Source organism: Taurulus bubalis (genome assembly GCF_910589615.1).
Source record: "Taurulus bubalis genome assembly, chromosome: 3".
Taxonomy (NCBI): Eukaryota; Metazoa; Chordata; class Actinopteri; order Perciformes; family Cottidae; genus Taurulus; species Taurulus bubalis.
In genome coordinates, this window is record NC_136591.1 from 5,691,961 (window position 1) to 5,705,670 (window position 13,710).

A 13,710-nucleotide genomic window follows, 5' to 3' on the forward strand; every position below is an offset into this window, starting at 1 on the left:
AAGTTTAAGCGATTGTTTTTCCTGGATTTCCCCACTTCCCATCTGTATGACATTGTCATGTTTATAAATATTTTGTGTCTTCTATTCAAAAATATTCAAAGCCAAGATGCCGTGATTTGTTTGGATGCAACATCACATCAAATGGGAATATTTTCGAGCATCGTCTTCTTCACATTTTGAAATATTTGGTATATTTGTAAACCTTGGATTCCCCCCACTAGAATTTAATCTCAAATTCGGCGGGTTTCTATTCAACAATGCTTTGCTACACAACACGAGTTTGTAAAAGATGGAGACCCACCACCGGGGTTTATGTTATTCCTTTGAACCCAGGGTATTGTGTTTCGTTTGAGTGCTGCCACATGCGGGGCATCTTTGGTATCTATTCAGAGGTTTGTTTAGTGGTAGCTGGGATGTGGATCACAATGCTTAAGAGGACATTGCAGATGGCACTTCATGAAGGAACCATTGTGAGTGAAGGCTTCAGAGTGAAGCATTTCCGTCTTGACCGGGGAAACGGTTTCTCCCCAACTCAGCCACAGTGGTCTGGAACGGCTTAGTGAGCAGCGCAACAGTGTTAACCACAAGTCAGGGCTGTCGCACGAAACCAACCCAGCGCTCGTGTGAGACGCTAGTGTCGTATGGCCGGGCAGCAACGTATGAGATGACTTTTGATTAAAGAGTCAGGTATGTGGCTGATTCAATTTTCTGCTTTTTGGGGGCAATTGGTAACAATGAAATAATTGGATCACGCAAATGCATACCAGCAGGGCGGTTCAGTATCGAGCACGCGAGGAGGAGAAAATGGGATAGATGGACTGTTCCGTTCCTTTTAACTTCAGGTGCTGTTTTCACACTGCCACGTCGGTCAAAGAAAAAGCGTCAGATCCTCATAATTAGGAATCTGGAACGTGGTTGCATTTTTGCTGCTTGAAGCATAACTGTGTCAGGGGTTAATAATTGTTTATTTGATAAGTGATCTGTGAATGCGCCAGAGTTAGCCAAGAGGCTATTTTTCATCTGTAGTCCCGAGAGGCAGATGTTACAAAACAAACCCCAAAACAGAAATGAAAAACAGAAACGATTAAATACAAGGTTATACAATATTGACGCTTTACAATGCGTGCACAAGCAATGAATAGAGTGGGAACCGTTATATATATATATATATATATATATATATATATATATGTATATGTGTATATATATATATATATATATATATATATATATATATATATATATATGTATATATGTATATATATATGTATATATGTATATATATATGTATATATGTATATATATATGTATATATGTATATATATATGTATATATGTATATATGTATATATATATGTATATATATATATTAGTATCATCATTCAAGAGACTCTTGGACATTGTCAAGTACTAACAAGACATGCAACACAGAGGCTCACAAATTCAACACACACAAAGCAAATGCAATTTAACTATGTTAAAATAGAACGGACTACAGCCACAACGTGTGTCGTTTTATCTGTGATGTCACCCTTCCTGCAAGTCTGTGAGATGGCTGTGTGTTCTGCACACGATCAATAACCGTGAGCTCAGGAGCCTAAAGGAGTTCAACGAGTCAGTATCGGACACCGGTGGGTGTTTCGCTCGCTCTGGCCCTGAAGGAAGGTTGTGTCACTTAATGCAAACATGAGAAAAAAGCACGTCAAGAGTCAGATGCGTCTTAATCAAACCACGACTTTTGAGAGGCTTGAGTTGTGTTGCACCTTTTTTTTATTTTTTTTTCTCTTCTTCTTCTTCTTCTTCTTCTTCTCCTGGCTTGATATAGGAAAAGAAAATAATTTTCTCCATGTGGTGTGTAAACGGTATCAGACTTGCATCGGATCAGTTAAATGGCCTCAAGTGTTTGGAATTCCAGGATTGTACCTCCTTTTTATTTTCAGTTGCACTTTAGAAAATACTGAACAGAGCAAAAGCATTCTGCGCCGCCGCGAGACTCAAATTGCGGATTTGACGCCCAAAAAACAATTGTCTTATCACACAGTGAGGTGAGAAATACAACGTTTCCCTGCTCCATTATGAATTGGATGAACCAAAATCCCTCTCCGGCTTCCTTCCTCCTCCTCTGTGCCCCCCCCCCCCCCAAACACACTGTGAGGGGCCCCTTGCTTTCAATAACAAAAGCCTTGTCTAACCCGACCATGCCGCCCAGTATTGCGTGGCAGAGTGGAAAGCTGTGCGTCTGAGTGGGAAGCCCTCCGAGCAGCCCGGCGTGTCAGGTGTCACTGACATCTGTGCCGGAGCGCCGATTGGGTCAGGGTGTGTTGATGTCCATGCGTGTGATGCGTCTTAATTGTGCACCCAAGCCTGATCTGTGACCTCTTGCTTTTCAGCACGGCATAAGCTCTACTGGTCTCCCAAAAATGATTTAAAAAAAAAAAGAAGATTTTAGGCTTGTCTGTAAAGAAGGGGTGGGAGGGTTTGGAGTTGACAGAAGTAATTGGAGCATGGACCTTGCAACATTTTGACACGGGATGAGGAATCTTTGCTGGTGAGCTCAGCTCTGTTTTGTTTTTTGTTTTTTCAGCTCTGGTGTTTTCTTTTCCCGTCTTCTCTCTCTACCTCCCTCCCCACAACCCCCTATTCACTCTCTTCTCTCCCCCTCCCCGTGCTCCTCACTGTCCCTCTGAGCCGGTCATTCACGTTTCAGCCCCCCCCACCCCCACCCCAAACGGACCCAGCTGGGGGAGAACATAGCATTTTTGGCGAGCAGGCTGTGAGGCTTTCCAGAGGTCGTTGCGAGTGTACTGAATGTGTGCAATGTGTGTTTCTGTATGTCCTCATTCCCCACTTCACACGTTTTAATTTTTATCATTTTTTTTGTTTACACTAAATCGTTTCAAAACCGGCTGGACGATACACAGTAACCCCTCACGCTCCCTCTGCTTCGCCTTTTAACTTTCAACACACCCGTTATCGCTTCATCTGCTAGGTCACAGAGTGGCTCGTTAACGAACATCTGTGTCTCTCTCTCTCTTTGTCTTGCAGAGAAGCGATGAGGAATTACCTGAAGGAGCGAGGTGACCAAACTGTCATGATCCTGCACGCAAAAGTTGCACAGAAATCCTATGGCAACGAGAAACGGTGAGTGTATGATGCCTTTTATCAAGGTTTCCCTGGGCCTCGATAATCATTGGAAGTTGTTGGATTTGAGAAAATAAAGTAAGGTGGAGAAGGTTGTTCGTAGATGGAAAATGCACCCAATTTCATCAGTATGTGTAATCTCTTTGGATCTCTCTCCACTGTAGGATTAACACTTCACATTTTTAAAGCTGATTTCTTCTCCGTCTCAGAGGAGTCGTTCATCATTTTTGGGAAATATGCTCTGCGTTCTTGCTGAAAGTTGAAATGTTTGATGAATATGAAGCTATAGCCAGCAGCCAGTTACTTGAAGCAACGAATAGGCAACAAAATCCTCCACCCAACGCCTCGAAAGTTCATTCATTCTTTAATATTTTTGGGGGGTTATGTGCCAGACTATTTCTTGGCCGGGAGCAATCGAACTGTCTTCTTGTATCCCGTCTATGTGCTCAGAGGCTGCAGAGACTTTACTTTTTTTAATCTAATTTTGAACATTTTCATGCCTCAGTCCAATTTTTTCCAAATGGGGAGAACAAAAAGACAATCATGTGAAATTGTCAACCTCTTATTCTGGAGGATGCTTAAGAAGCCTTTAAACTTTATATTTTAGTACTCTAAATGCAAACAGCTCCGCTTTAAAGGAGGCTGTTAGCATCATGTAGGAACACACACACTTGGCCTCTTCACTGCAAGGGTTTATGGAGAGGTAACGTATGTCACTCAAGGGGATCCGGCTAAGGAGCGAGTGAAGAGCACACATTCCAGCTTGCCTCAGTGCAGCGTACCTCGACCCTTCTTGACCTCCCGTATCAAAAGAGGTCAGAGGAGGAAGCGAGCGTCGACCTCCTGTGTGAGGCCACGTTCAGGTGAAGGCCGCGAGGCGGAACTTCTGGTGAGACCTTGGAGCATCTAGGTGTAAGGATTCAAGGAGAAGAGCATACAGGTCTTCTAAGTCCTTAAAGTGTTGCCGTCTTTCTTTGTTGTAGTTTCCCCGCCCTCTCTTGAACTCTGCAGCTCATCGTTTCTTCCTCAAGCCCTTCCTGTAACTCTGCTCTCACCTTTTTACCTCTCACTCTAAAAGTTTTTATAGCTCCCCCCACCTCCCCTACTCCCGCTTCTTTTCCCTCATTATGCAACTCTCTGCAGCGCTCCATCCTCCGCCTGTTTTCTTGGCCGAGCTGCAGCGCTGCTTGCGATCGCATCAGGCCTATCTCTTGGCAAATCAGCCAACCCTTGAGACACCTCGGAGAGTCGGAGCACAACGGGAGAGAGAGAGGTTGAGAGTGAGAGGAATTCCTCAGATACATTCTTGTCCTCTTAAAGTGACACCAGTGAAGCAAATGGCAATGAGGGGAACAATCTAAACTCTTGTCACACGCGGATGTACAGGTTCAGTAGCTAGCTGATGAAGGCCTTAGCTGCGTGTGCTCCGTTAAAACCACAGTGTCTGTTACCAGTAGACCATCCAGAAAAAAAGTGTCTGAATGAGTGCGCTTAGCCGAAGGATTTCTGCTGTATCACACAGTCGGAAACTACATTCCCCCTCACAAGACAGGTTTCTGTCTCTGTGCGCATATCAGTGTTTCAACATCCTCTGGCTTGAAATAAAAAAACCCTGTGACGCGCACGTCTGTCTCGCGCCGCTGATTACATCGGCATGTAACGTAACCAGGGAGCCCGAGAAAGTGGGAGCATGGAGAATGCCAATGGGCTCTTTTTCTTTCTGTTTGAGCTTATTATAGGAGGTGAAAGTAGACAAACACCCACAGAGACAGACGCTTACCAAATAGGTCGCTTTCCAGTTCCACACTGACGCACATGAGTTTGTTTGAAGTTCTTTTGGATAAGTCACGAGTTGATCTCACATTTGATAAGGCTAAAGTTTTTTTTTTTTATTGAGTTATGTACTGATGTTAGAAAGTATTTTACAGGAGCGAAGCAGGAACAGCATGACATCCTGAAATGGAAAGATTGGTTTCATGTTGGGCTGCTTGTGTTAACATCTGCTAAATTAGACTGGACAGCTTAAGGAAAGAGCGCTTAGTTCGATTGTATACAACAGTGTGTGTTGGGAACCGTTTCTGACTGTCTTGAAGAGGAGTAGCACAGGTCTGCCCTCTTCTGGTGGAAGTGAAGAGATGCACGTTGTGTCTTTTCTATCGGTTGTTGACTGTTTGGACCATTTTGTTTGCGTCCTTGAGATTTACTTTTCTGTAATAATATTACTTTTTTTCGGTCAAATATTGTAGAAGTTAATCCTATAGTCACAGAACTTTCCGAGCACGCTTGCCAGTCATACAGATGTTATTTCTTTTCTTTTTCTGTCTTGGCCGGAGGATTAAAAACATACTATCCATACATCTCTCTATATCTATGAAATATTAGTTACATGGGGAGAAAAACAAACAAACATTTTGACCTATTCGGCTGAACAGGTAGCCGCTGAAGCGATTATCAATGAAGGAGAAAACAGATGGTCCAACGAGTTTAAGTCCAGACATTCATGGATGTTTTTGTGCTTGTGTTCAGGTTCTTCTGCCCTCCTCCCTGCGTATACCTGATGGGCAGCGGCTGGAAGAAAAAGAAGGAGCAGATGGAGCGAGACGGCTGCTCCGAGCAGGAGTCGCAGCCGTGCGCCTTCATCGGCATCGGCAACAGCGACCAAGAAATGCAACAGCTTAATTTAGAGGGAAAGGTACAACACACACACACACACACAGACAGTGTCACTCTGTCACTTCCTTTCACACAGATACATGAGTCATTCACTAGAAGCTGACACAGCTGCACACCTTCCCTGCCGGCACTTCACAGTAATACTACTGGAAGTCTGTCACTTGGCTTCCCATCATCTGAGGGCTTCTTCTGTTGACAGTGATGACACATATGTAACCGAGAAAGAAAAACAAACCGGAATGTGAGCCGTGTTCCTGTGTCACTCTGTGTGTCTTTTCCAGGAATCATTCATTTTCACCAGAAAAACAACATCTAATGTGTTCTGATTGCTGTCCTTATTCTGTCCTCCCCCACCTTGTCCACCCAGAACTATTGCACAGCCAAAACCTTGTACATATCCGACTCCGACAAGAGAAAGCACTTCATGTTGTCTGTCAAGATGTTCTACGGCAACAGCGCGGACATCGGTGTCTTCCTCAGCAAGAGGATCAAAGTCATCTCCAAGCCCTCCAAAAAGAAGCAGTCGCTCAAAAACGCTGACTGTAAGTTTGTGCGTCTTTGTGTCGAGCACGTTTCTGTCCATTATTTGTGTTGACACTGATGCGTTCTGACGTTCGCTGGAGTGTATGCTTCACTCCCTTGTTTGTCAAAAGTTGTGGTGTGTGTGTGTGTGTGTGTGTGTGTGTGTGTACACGCATTTGGCCTCCATCTTTACCCTTTGGGTTTATTCTTCAGTACATTATATGTTCACTGAGAGAGATTTCTTACAGCAGTATTATAGATGTGCAAATCAATGTCCAGGAAAGTAGGATAACGTGTCATTTATGGACAACACTCATTTAACAGATTTTCAACACGTCATCGTACATTTGTACTCACCAAACTGGATAGTCAAGCCAAAAGTCTTCAAATTGTTTAAATGAACCTTAAGTTACGGTCAGAATATTGTTGGGAACTTTTTATTTAACACATGCAATGGAGGTATTTAACAATAGTAATAATGTTTTGGCCTGGTCAAAATGTCAACACAATTTTGATGCACACACCAACACAGATGTCATAAATGTAATAAATAAGAATAGAGGCTAGAAAAAGGGGAGAAAAGCACAGAAAATCTGAAAACAAGTCACTTAAAAGGTTTCACAGCACACTGTTTTTACAAAAAAAGGAAGCTTGCACATTTCAGTTTTGTATTTTTTTCTTTATATTGCTTATTCTCGTATTTCATATGCAATTCAGACTTTTATTGAAATCTTGTTGAAATCTTCTAATGTCTTTTATTCTGTTTAATTGTATTTACATTTTCAATTTGAATTGTTGGATTTGTCTTATTGTCAGTAATCTTATTGTTAAGAACAGTACCATGGTGTTATATGTCCAACCACTAGAGGGCAGCGTAGCTTCACTTGAGTGTCTAGTAACCCAGTAATGTCACACGTAGCACACCTGTAGTGTAAACATCACCTCCTCATCACACGTCTGGGTTGTTCTAACCGGTCCGTCTGTGTCTTTGTGTCTTCATGTGGTTCCACAGTGTGCATTGCATCAGGGACCAAGGTGGCACTGTTCAACCGGCTTCGGTCCCAAACGGTCAGCACGCGCTATCTACACGTGGAGGGTGGCAACTTTCACGCCAGCTCCCAGCAGTGGGGCGCCTTTTACATCCACCTGTGTGAGTCCCGAAGCATAAGCACGAACATATTGAATTCTGAAAAGCTTTAAGTTCAGCGGGAGGAAAGTGAGGAATGTGGTTTGACGGCGTGTCGCTTTGTCTCGGCGTCTATCTCCGCTCACTGTAAATGTATCCCACAATGCATTATAGTCATTACACAGCTGAGTCATCGCAGACAAAGAAAGGGCCCCATTGATTGAACAGTGTCCCGTGGGTTATTCGCCGCAGCACTGACTTCTTCATTCCTGCGTTGTGCGTTTTCAGTGGATGACGAGGAGTCAGAAGGAGAAGAGTTCACTGTGAGAGACGGATACATCCACTACGGCCAGACGGTCAAGCTGGTTTGCTCCGTCACTGGCATGGCCCTGCCCAGACTGGTAAAAGAACACACGTCATTTAAGATTAGAAAGATCTGAACACAAGTAGAAACTTGGCAGTTGATCAGCGAAGAAAATGACGCCAAGAAACATGCAAATCACTTCAAGAAATACATTGAAATGGAGATTGTCCTTATGTTAAAGTAATGTATTTTTAAATTAGTTTTTTTATAAAGATTACCCAAAGTACATACATGTTAATTACTGAACTGTTTCCAGTCTTTATGCTAAGATAACGATGATAGTGGTACCATCTATCTTTATGTTTAAAAAAAAAAGTAACATATAGACCTTGTTTGTCCAAAGAATATTACCCTGACATTAGTTCCATGTTTCTTTACAGTTTTTACTGATTTCTGTCTGTCAATCTTTCTTGCTCATCTTCTTCTTATCCTCTTCCCCCCTCCTATGCTTTTCAACCTTCCCTTTCTCTCTCGTCTAATCCTCGTCTTTTTTTCTTCTTCTCCCCGTCAGATCATCCGTAAAGTGGACAAGCAGACGGCGCTGCTCGACGCCGACGACCCCGTCTCCCAGCTCCACAAGTGTGCCTTCTACCTGAAGGACACGGAACGCATGTACCTGTGCCTTTCCCAAGAAAGGATCATCCAGTTTCAAGTTAGTGGCTCACCCTTTTTCCAAGTCAAGTCAATACCAACCCCATTGAGGATGATTGCTTTAGCGCTCTGAAATAAGGAGCGATCTCTGAACCTTTTTTTATTTAAATGGACTGAATTGAAAGCGATCTGGGGCTCAAATCATGCATGCATTCTTCATATTTATTATGATGGTATCGGGGGATGTTTTAGGATGGTATTTTGTCTTTTTTTCCAGCATTTTCTTTTTTAAAGGTCATGAAGCCAAAGAGAGACATGTGATTGCGGTCATGATGAGAGTAGTCTTGATGGGCTCCAGTTGTTGGCGGTTATCCCTGCACCAGATGTGCATTAAGGTCATGACTCCTTTCTCTTAGGCCACTCCATGCCCAAAGGAACCAAACAAGGAGATGATCAACGACGGCGCCTCCTGGACAATCATCAGCACGGACAAGGCTGAATACACTTTCTACGAGGGCATGGGTCCCGTCCACTCGCCTGTCACCCCCGTGCCTGTGGTAGAGAGCTTACAGGTAGAGACATTGTTTTGAATACGCGGTCCCCGATAGAAGCTTTATCCCTGAACATGGACCTGGTCACGGTGTAGGTTTACTCCTCCGTACATCAGCGAGGTTACTAAATGATCTTCTTCGTCTGCAGCTGAACGGTGGAGGCGACGTCGCCATGCTGGAGCTGACGGGACAGAACTTCACTCCAAACCTGCGGGTCTGGTTCGGAGACGTTGAGGCGGAGACCATGTACAGGTGTGCCTCTTACTTTTTAATGGAATTCACCCGGCTACATGACGGACTCCTTCCTTTTCCTGGCCAAAATTAGATCCGATGTCTTCACCCAGAATTTCTATTTTCTTCTCTCATTAGCATACAAATTGTCTATTATGACTAATTTAAGGATCATGAAATCATTGAAGAATGATGGGCTTTAAGTTGAATGCCTATAATGGGGATATGAATAAGTTAGTAGTGTAATTTGAATTAATAAAAGCTTTCGAAATGCTCTCTGTCAGACTTGATGCTGCAGATCCTTTGAATGCACAATGGCTCGCGGCTGCTTCTTCAAACCTGTTCAGTGGTTATTTTGCTTCGGGTGAGCCAACAATCCCTTAAGAGCCAAGTTACTGCAATGTGACACGCTTGTAAAAAGACCTCTGAGATGTTATGAGGCTTCATTTGTAACAAGAGTCCCTGTTCTGCTCGGGTATGACGTGTAATAGACTTCGGGTCAGTTAACATGGCAATTTGTCAACTGTCAGATATTTTGATCTGTCGGTCGCTATCCCCTTTCACTATCTCTTGTATTAGCCTGTTGTGGGCACAGTTGCGAATTGTCGTTGTCATTGCTTTCGAATTCATCGATCCGGATCAATGAATTCGCAAGACACCGAGCAAATAGATTTAAATTCACAATTCCTTTTGTCATTTCCTTCCACACATATCCATAACACTTCTGCTAATATCTGTGTATTAAGACATCATTGCGGTAAGGAAAAAAGATCTACGGTGTATTTATATAGCAAGATACCACGTCGGAGGCTTTGAGTCCATTGATGGACACTTAAGGAGAAGTAATACATGAAAATCAAGTTTTGTATTTTTCTGATAACTTTTGTACTTTGAAAGATCAACAAACTATTTAAAACCCTCTTGGATTATCTGAAAAATGTATGTCACAAATCTGACTATAACTGTTTTTTGGAGCTGACATTTTGGAGATGCACAGTTTTCATAATTCCCTCCTAAATGAAACCCTCGTCTTGGCACCGTAGACACAATCTGGTAGGTCTGACATCGTCCCTGTTTCTTTCCCACCGAACACTCAGGTGTGCGGAGAGCATGCTGTGCGTGGTGCCCGACATCTCCGCCTTCCGCGAGGGCTGGCGCTGGGTGCGGCAGCCCGTCCAGGTGCCCGTCACGCTGGTCAGGAACGACGGCATCATCTACTCCACCACGTTGACCTTCACCTACACGCCGGAGCCCGGGCCGCGGCCGCACTGCAGCGCCGCCGGGGCCATCCTGCGGGCCGGAAACTCCAGCCTGCTCAGCAACAACAGCCAGGACCCCGGCCCCGGCGTCTACGGCCCCAACAGCACCTCCAACGCGGGAGTCACGTCCTCATCCGCCGCCGCCGCAGCCGTGGTCTCCTAACGCACACAGGGGGCCACTCAATACTATATGCCTTGAGAGCAAATGTACCACAAGGTATATGAAGACTACGGGAAACAATAAGCAAAGACTGACTCGCTCTAAAGTGCTGCGTAGTCATTTTGGATACAAAGAAGCTGAAATGGAAAAGAATTGGCGGGAGAAAAGGAGCAAATGCTGGGGGAAATCTGAAGGAGTGACATCACAGCGCTGTCAGCCAATGGGAATAAGCGGGAAAAAAAGTTCTCCTTGACACGCCCCCTCTCCTGTGGTTACTTTAGGGACCTGCCTAGCCAGCTCTGGTGTTGGGAATGAGTGAAATTCCTGCAGACCTCGGAGCACCGGCACCTTTCTGCGGCTGTGAGAACGGAAACAACAACAACAATACATCCATCGTGGACAAAAAAAACAAAACGGAAAAATCTCTTGAAAGGAAAGTATATTTTTGCGCCACCCGGCTCCTCCTCATCCTCCTCCCACCACTTGTTTTATAATTATTCCTTTTTTTTTTCTTTTTTTTCCCATTGATTTGTGGTTTCCTAAAGGGGGTTGGATGTATTGTTGTTGGAGGGAGCGCAAGGATGCAGAGGGACACACATAAAACGTGACGATAACATAGTTTTTATGGACCAAGGATCTTGTATAAGCTTTAGTAAAGGTACATTTTTCTCCATACCTTTTTTGTATTAAACATATAGTACACTTTTGTTACCAAATAGTTTCTATTCTTCCTCTGAGCTTGGGCTTTTTTTCCCCCTTTTGAGGTCCTAAATCCCAACCTGTTTGTTATTGTGACCTTACTACAAACGCCTGTTTTTCAGTCTATTGGATTGAACTCTTTTTTTTTTTTTTTTTTATACTCTTGCTTCTTCTGTTGGGAAAAACAAATTCTGAAGTCTGGGTTGTTTATTTACATAAGCAAAGGTTGGGGTTTGTTTGTTTGTTTGTTTTTAAATTGTGGAATAACCTCAGAGGGCCTATGTTTTACCATTGGTTTTTATGAAGTCTTTAAAAAGAAAAGCTTTAAGCAACGCCTCTGCCTTGCCTGCAATACTCTGTGCGCTATGTCTCCTTTTGGAAAGTAAACACATCAGTACATCTCACACGGAGCCATAGCAACATTTGCAGAAAAAAAAAAAAACTAGACTTCCACAGTTACGAAAGCAAGTCTGTTTCAAACTTAATGTAACAAGCGTAGTCATTGACTTCAAAGGATAGCCTTAGTACTGTATATTCTTACTGTGTACACAGTCGAACCGCTCACATATCTAATATCCTGTATCTGTTGCTCTGCTGGTCACTGTTAGCGAATCATAATGTAGTGAAACTCCAAAAGCTGCACCTCCCCAAAGGTGTCTTCCAGCGTGTGCTGTAACCCCAGCGGTTTTCCAAAAAAAAAAAAGACGGACGCTTTTGAATTTGATGTGGCCTTACCGATAACTTCAATTACAACAAAAAAAAACAAGTACTTCACCGTTCTCGTACCTGCTGTTTACTCACCTGGGAAGAAGCCGTGCGTAGCACCAAAACAAGCTGATGCCTTCGCAGGAGCTCCGCCGTCTTGAGCTCATCGCTGCAGCGCCGGAAAAAACCCAATTTGTCACGCAAAGCAGCCTTCCGAAGGGTCGTCTCGGCCTTTCGTTTTTTCTTGGTGTACAAGTACAATAAGCCCGTTTTTCTATTCCCATGCGGTGCCCAGCACCTTTTCTCTTTTTGGTACAATGTCTCACGAGCGCCGTAAGCTCTTTTACAGCCTTCTCTTTTTTTAAATCAACAAAAAAAACAAAAAAAAAAGGATCTCCTGTGGTTTATTATCTTTGCAGAAACAAGCTTGTGTACATTGTTAACTCACTGTCCGAGTAGTTGCACTCATCTGTGTTCATGGTGACCGCGTCTCCTGTAGGAGTATAAAGGCCTTCTAAATGTGTATTATCCAAGATGTGCATTTCCAAACAGAACAGCAATATTGTACAGGTCATTTCATCCTTTCTTTGTCCGCCTGAGCACTAGTTCACCAGCCAGCAAAAGCGCGTGTGTGTGTGTATGTATGTGTGTGTGTGTGTGTGTGTGTGTGTGTGTGTGTAACTGTCATGTATGTAGTTGCTGTAATGGAATATCGAGTCAGACTCGCTCCATTTTAAAGTGTGTTCCAACTGCTCTCCAAAAAAAGAAAAACTAACTTGAGATTCACGCGGTGTTTCTGTCTTCCGCCACGATGATCCGACTGTCTTGATTTATTGTGGATGAACATTCAAAGGCAATACTTGTGTCTAGTATTACAGTACGACTGTATACACTTCCGGGGGAGAACAACAAATACTGTAACTTGAATGTCTGCTTAATGAAAGTGTTCCAGAATTTTCCTACAAAACAAACCCTTGAAATAGGAACAAAAAAGGATTCGCTTGCACCCCCCTTCATTGTAAAAAAAATAAAATAAAAAAAGATTAAGTTATGCCCCCATTTTGCCCACCTGTCAGTCATTAATGTTAAATGTCTTATATTGTAATATTGATATTTTTTAAATTATTGGTACAAAGTCTCCCCTTATCTTATGTCAAAAACAAACACACACACACACACACATACAAAAAGAAGAAAAGTGCATTATTGCCCGTGCTGCCTGCCTGGGAGTGTATTTTCTTTTCTTTCTTTCAAAGAGGCCACTTCCTGTCCACGCCGATGAGTCGGCGCTGCAGCGGCAGTTGTAGCGTCGGAGATGTCGACCTTGAGCCCTTTACTCTGCAGGATGGAGGTCACACAATCTTAACTGTAGATTTTTAACTCAAGTTTTTGTTTTTCTACTAGCTCTAAAAGTCCAGTGAGTTGTTTTTTAACATAGCCCCCCCTCCGCCCCCCTCGAGCTTGGATATTTTTGGGTTTTTGTTTACATGCTGAGTCGCCTCTTACGGCAAACCGCCCCCCGGCTCCTCTAAATCTCCCCACGCAGAGCAGCTTTGTCGCATCGGCTCATACTAATAAGGGGATGAAGGGGGTGATGCATGCTTTTCAAAATGTGTCGCCTTGACAATCTGAGCTGGTTTACAGTTTTTATTTCTCTCTTAGGACGTTAGGAGATAGGGAGGATCTACC

The 13,710-nt window shown here is 43.5% G+C and overlaps 1 protein-coding gene across 1 annotated transcript in view; it reads left to right on the forward strand.

Annotated features, from left to right (window-relative positions):
* The window catches only part of rbpjb (recombination signal binding protein for immunoglobulin kappa J region b), a gene marked incomplete at both ends in the record, with an annotated part of 39,198 nt that extends 28,578 nt beyond the window's left edge, over positions 1 to 10,620 (forward strand). Inside the window, 9 exons of the mRNA XM_079214913.1 lie at positions 3,045 to 3,140; positions 5,667 to 5,832; positions 6,181 to 6,355; positions 7,348 to 7,485; positions 7,750 to 7,862; positions 8,337 to 8,477; positions 8,833 to 8,988; positions 9,116 to 9,219; positions 10,296 to 10,620. Of these exons, the coding sequence (XP_079071039.1) occupies positions 3,045 to 3,140; positions 5,667 to 5,832; positions 6,181 to 6,355; positions 7,348 to 7,485; positions 7,750 to 7,862; positions 8,337 to 8,477; positions 8,833 to 8,988; positions 9,116 to 9,219; positions 10,296 to 10,620 (1,414 nt within the window). The remainder of the gene's footprint in view (positions 1 to 3,044; positions 3,141 to 5,666; positions 5,833 to 6,180; positions 6,356 to 7,347; positions 7,486 to 7,749; positions 7,863 to 8,336; positions 8,478 to 8,832; positions 8,989 to 9,115; positions 9,220 to 10,295) is intronic.
* Between the last annotated feature and the right edge of the window lie 3,090 nt (positions 10,621 to 13,710).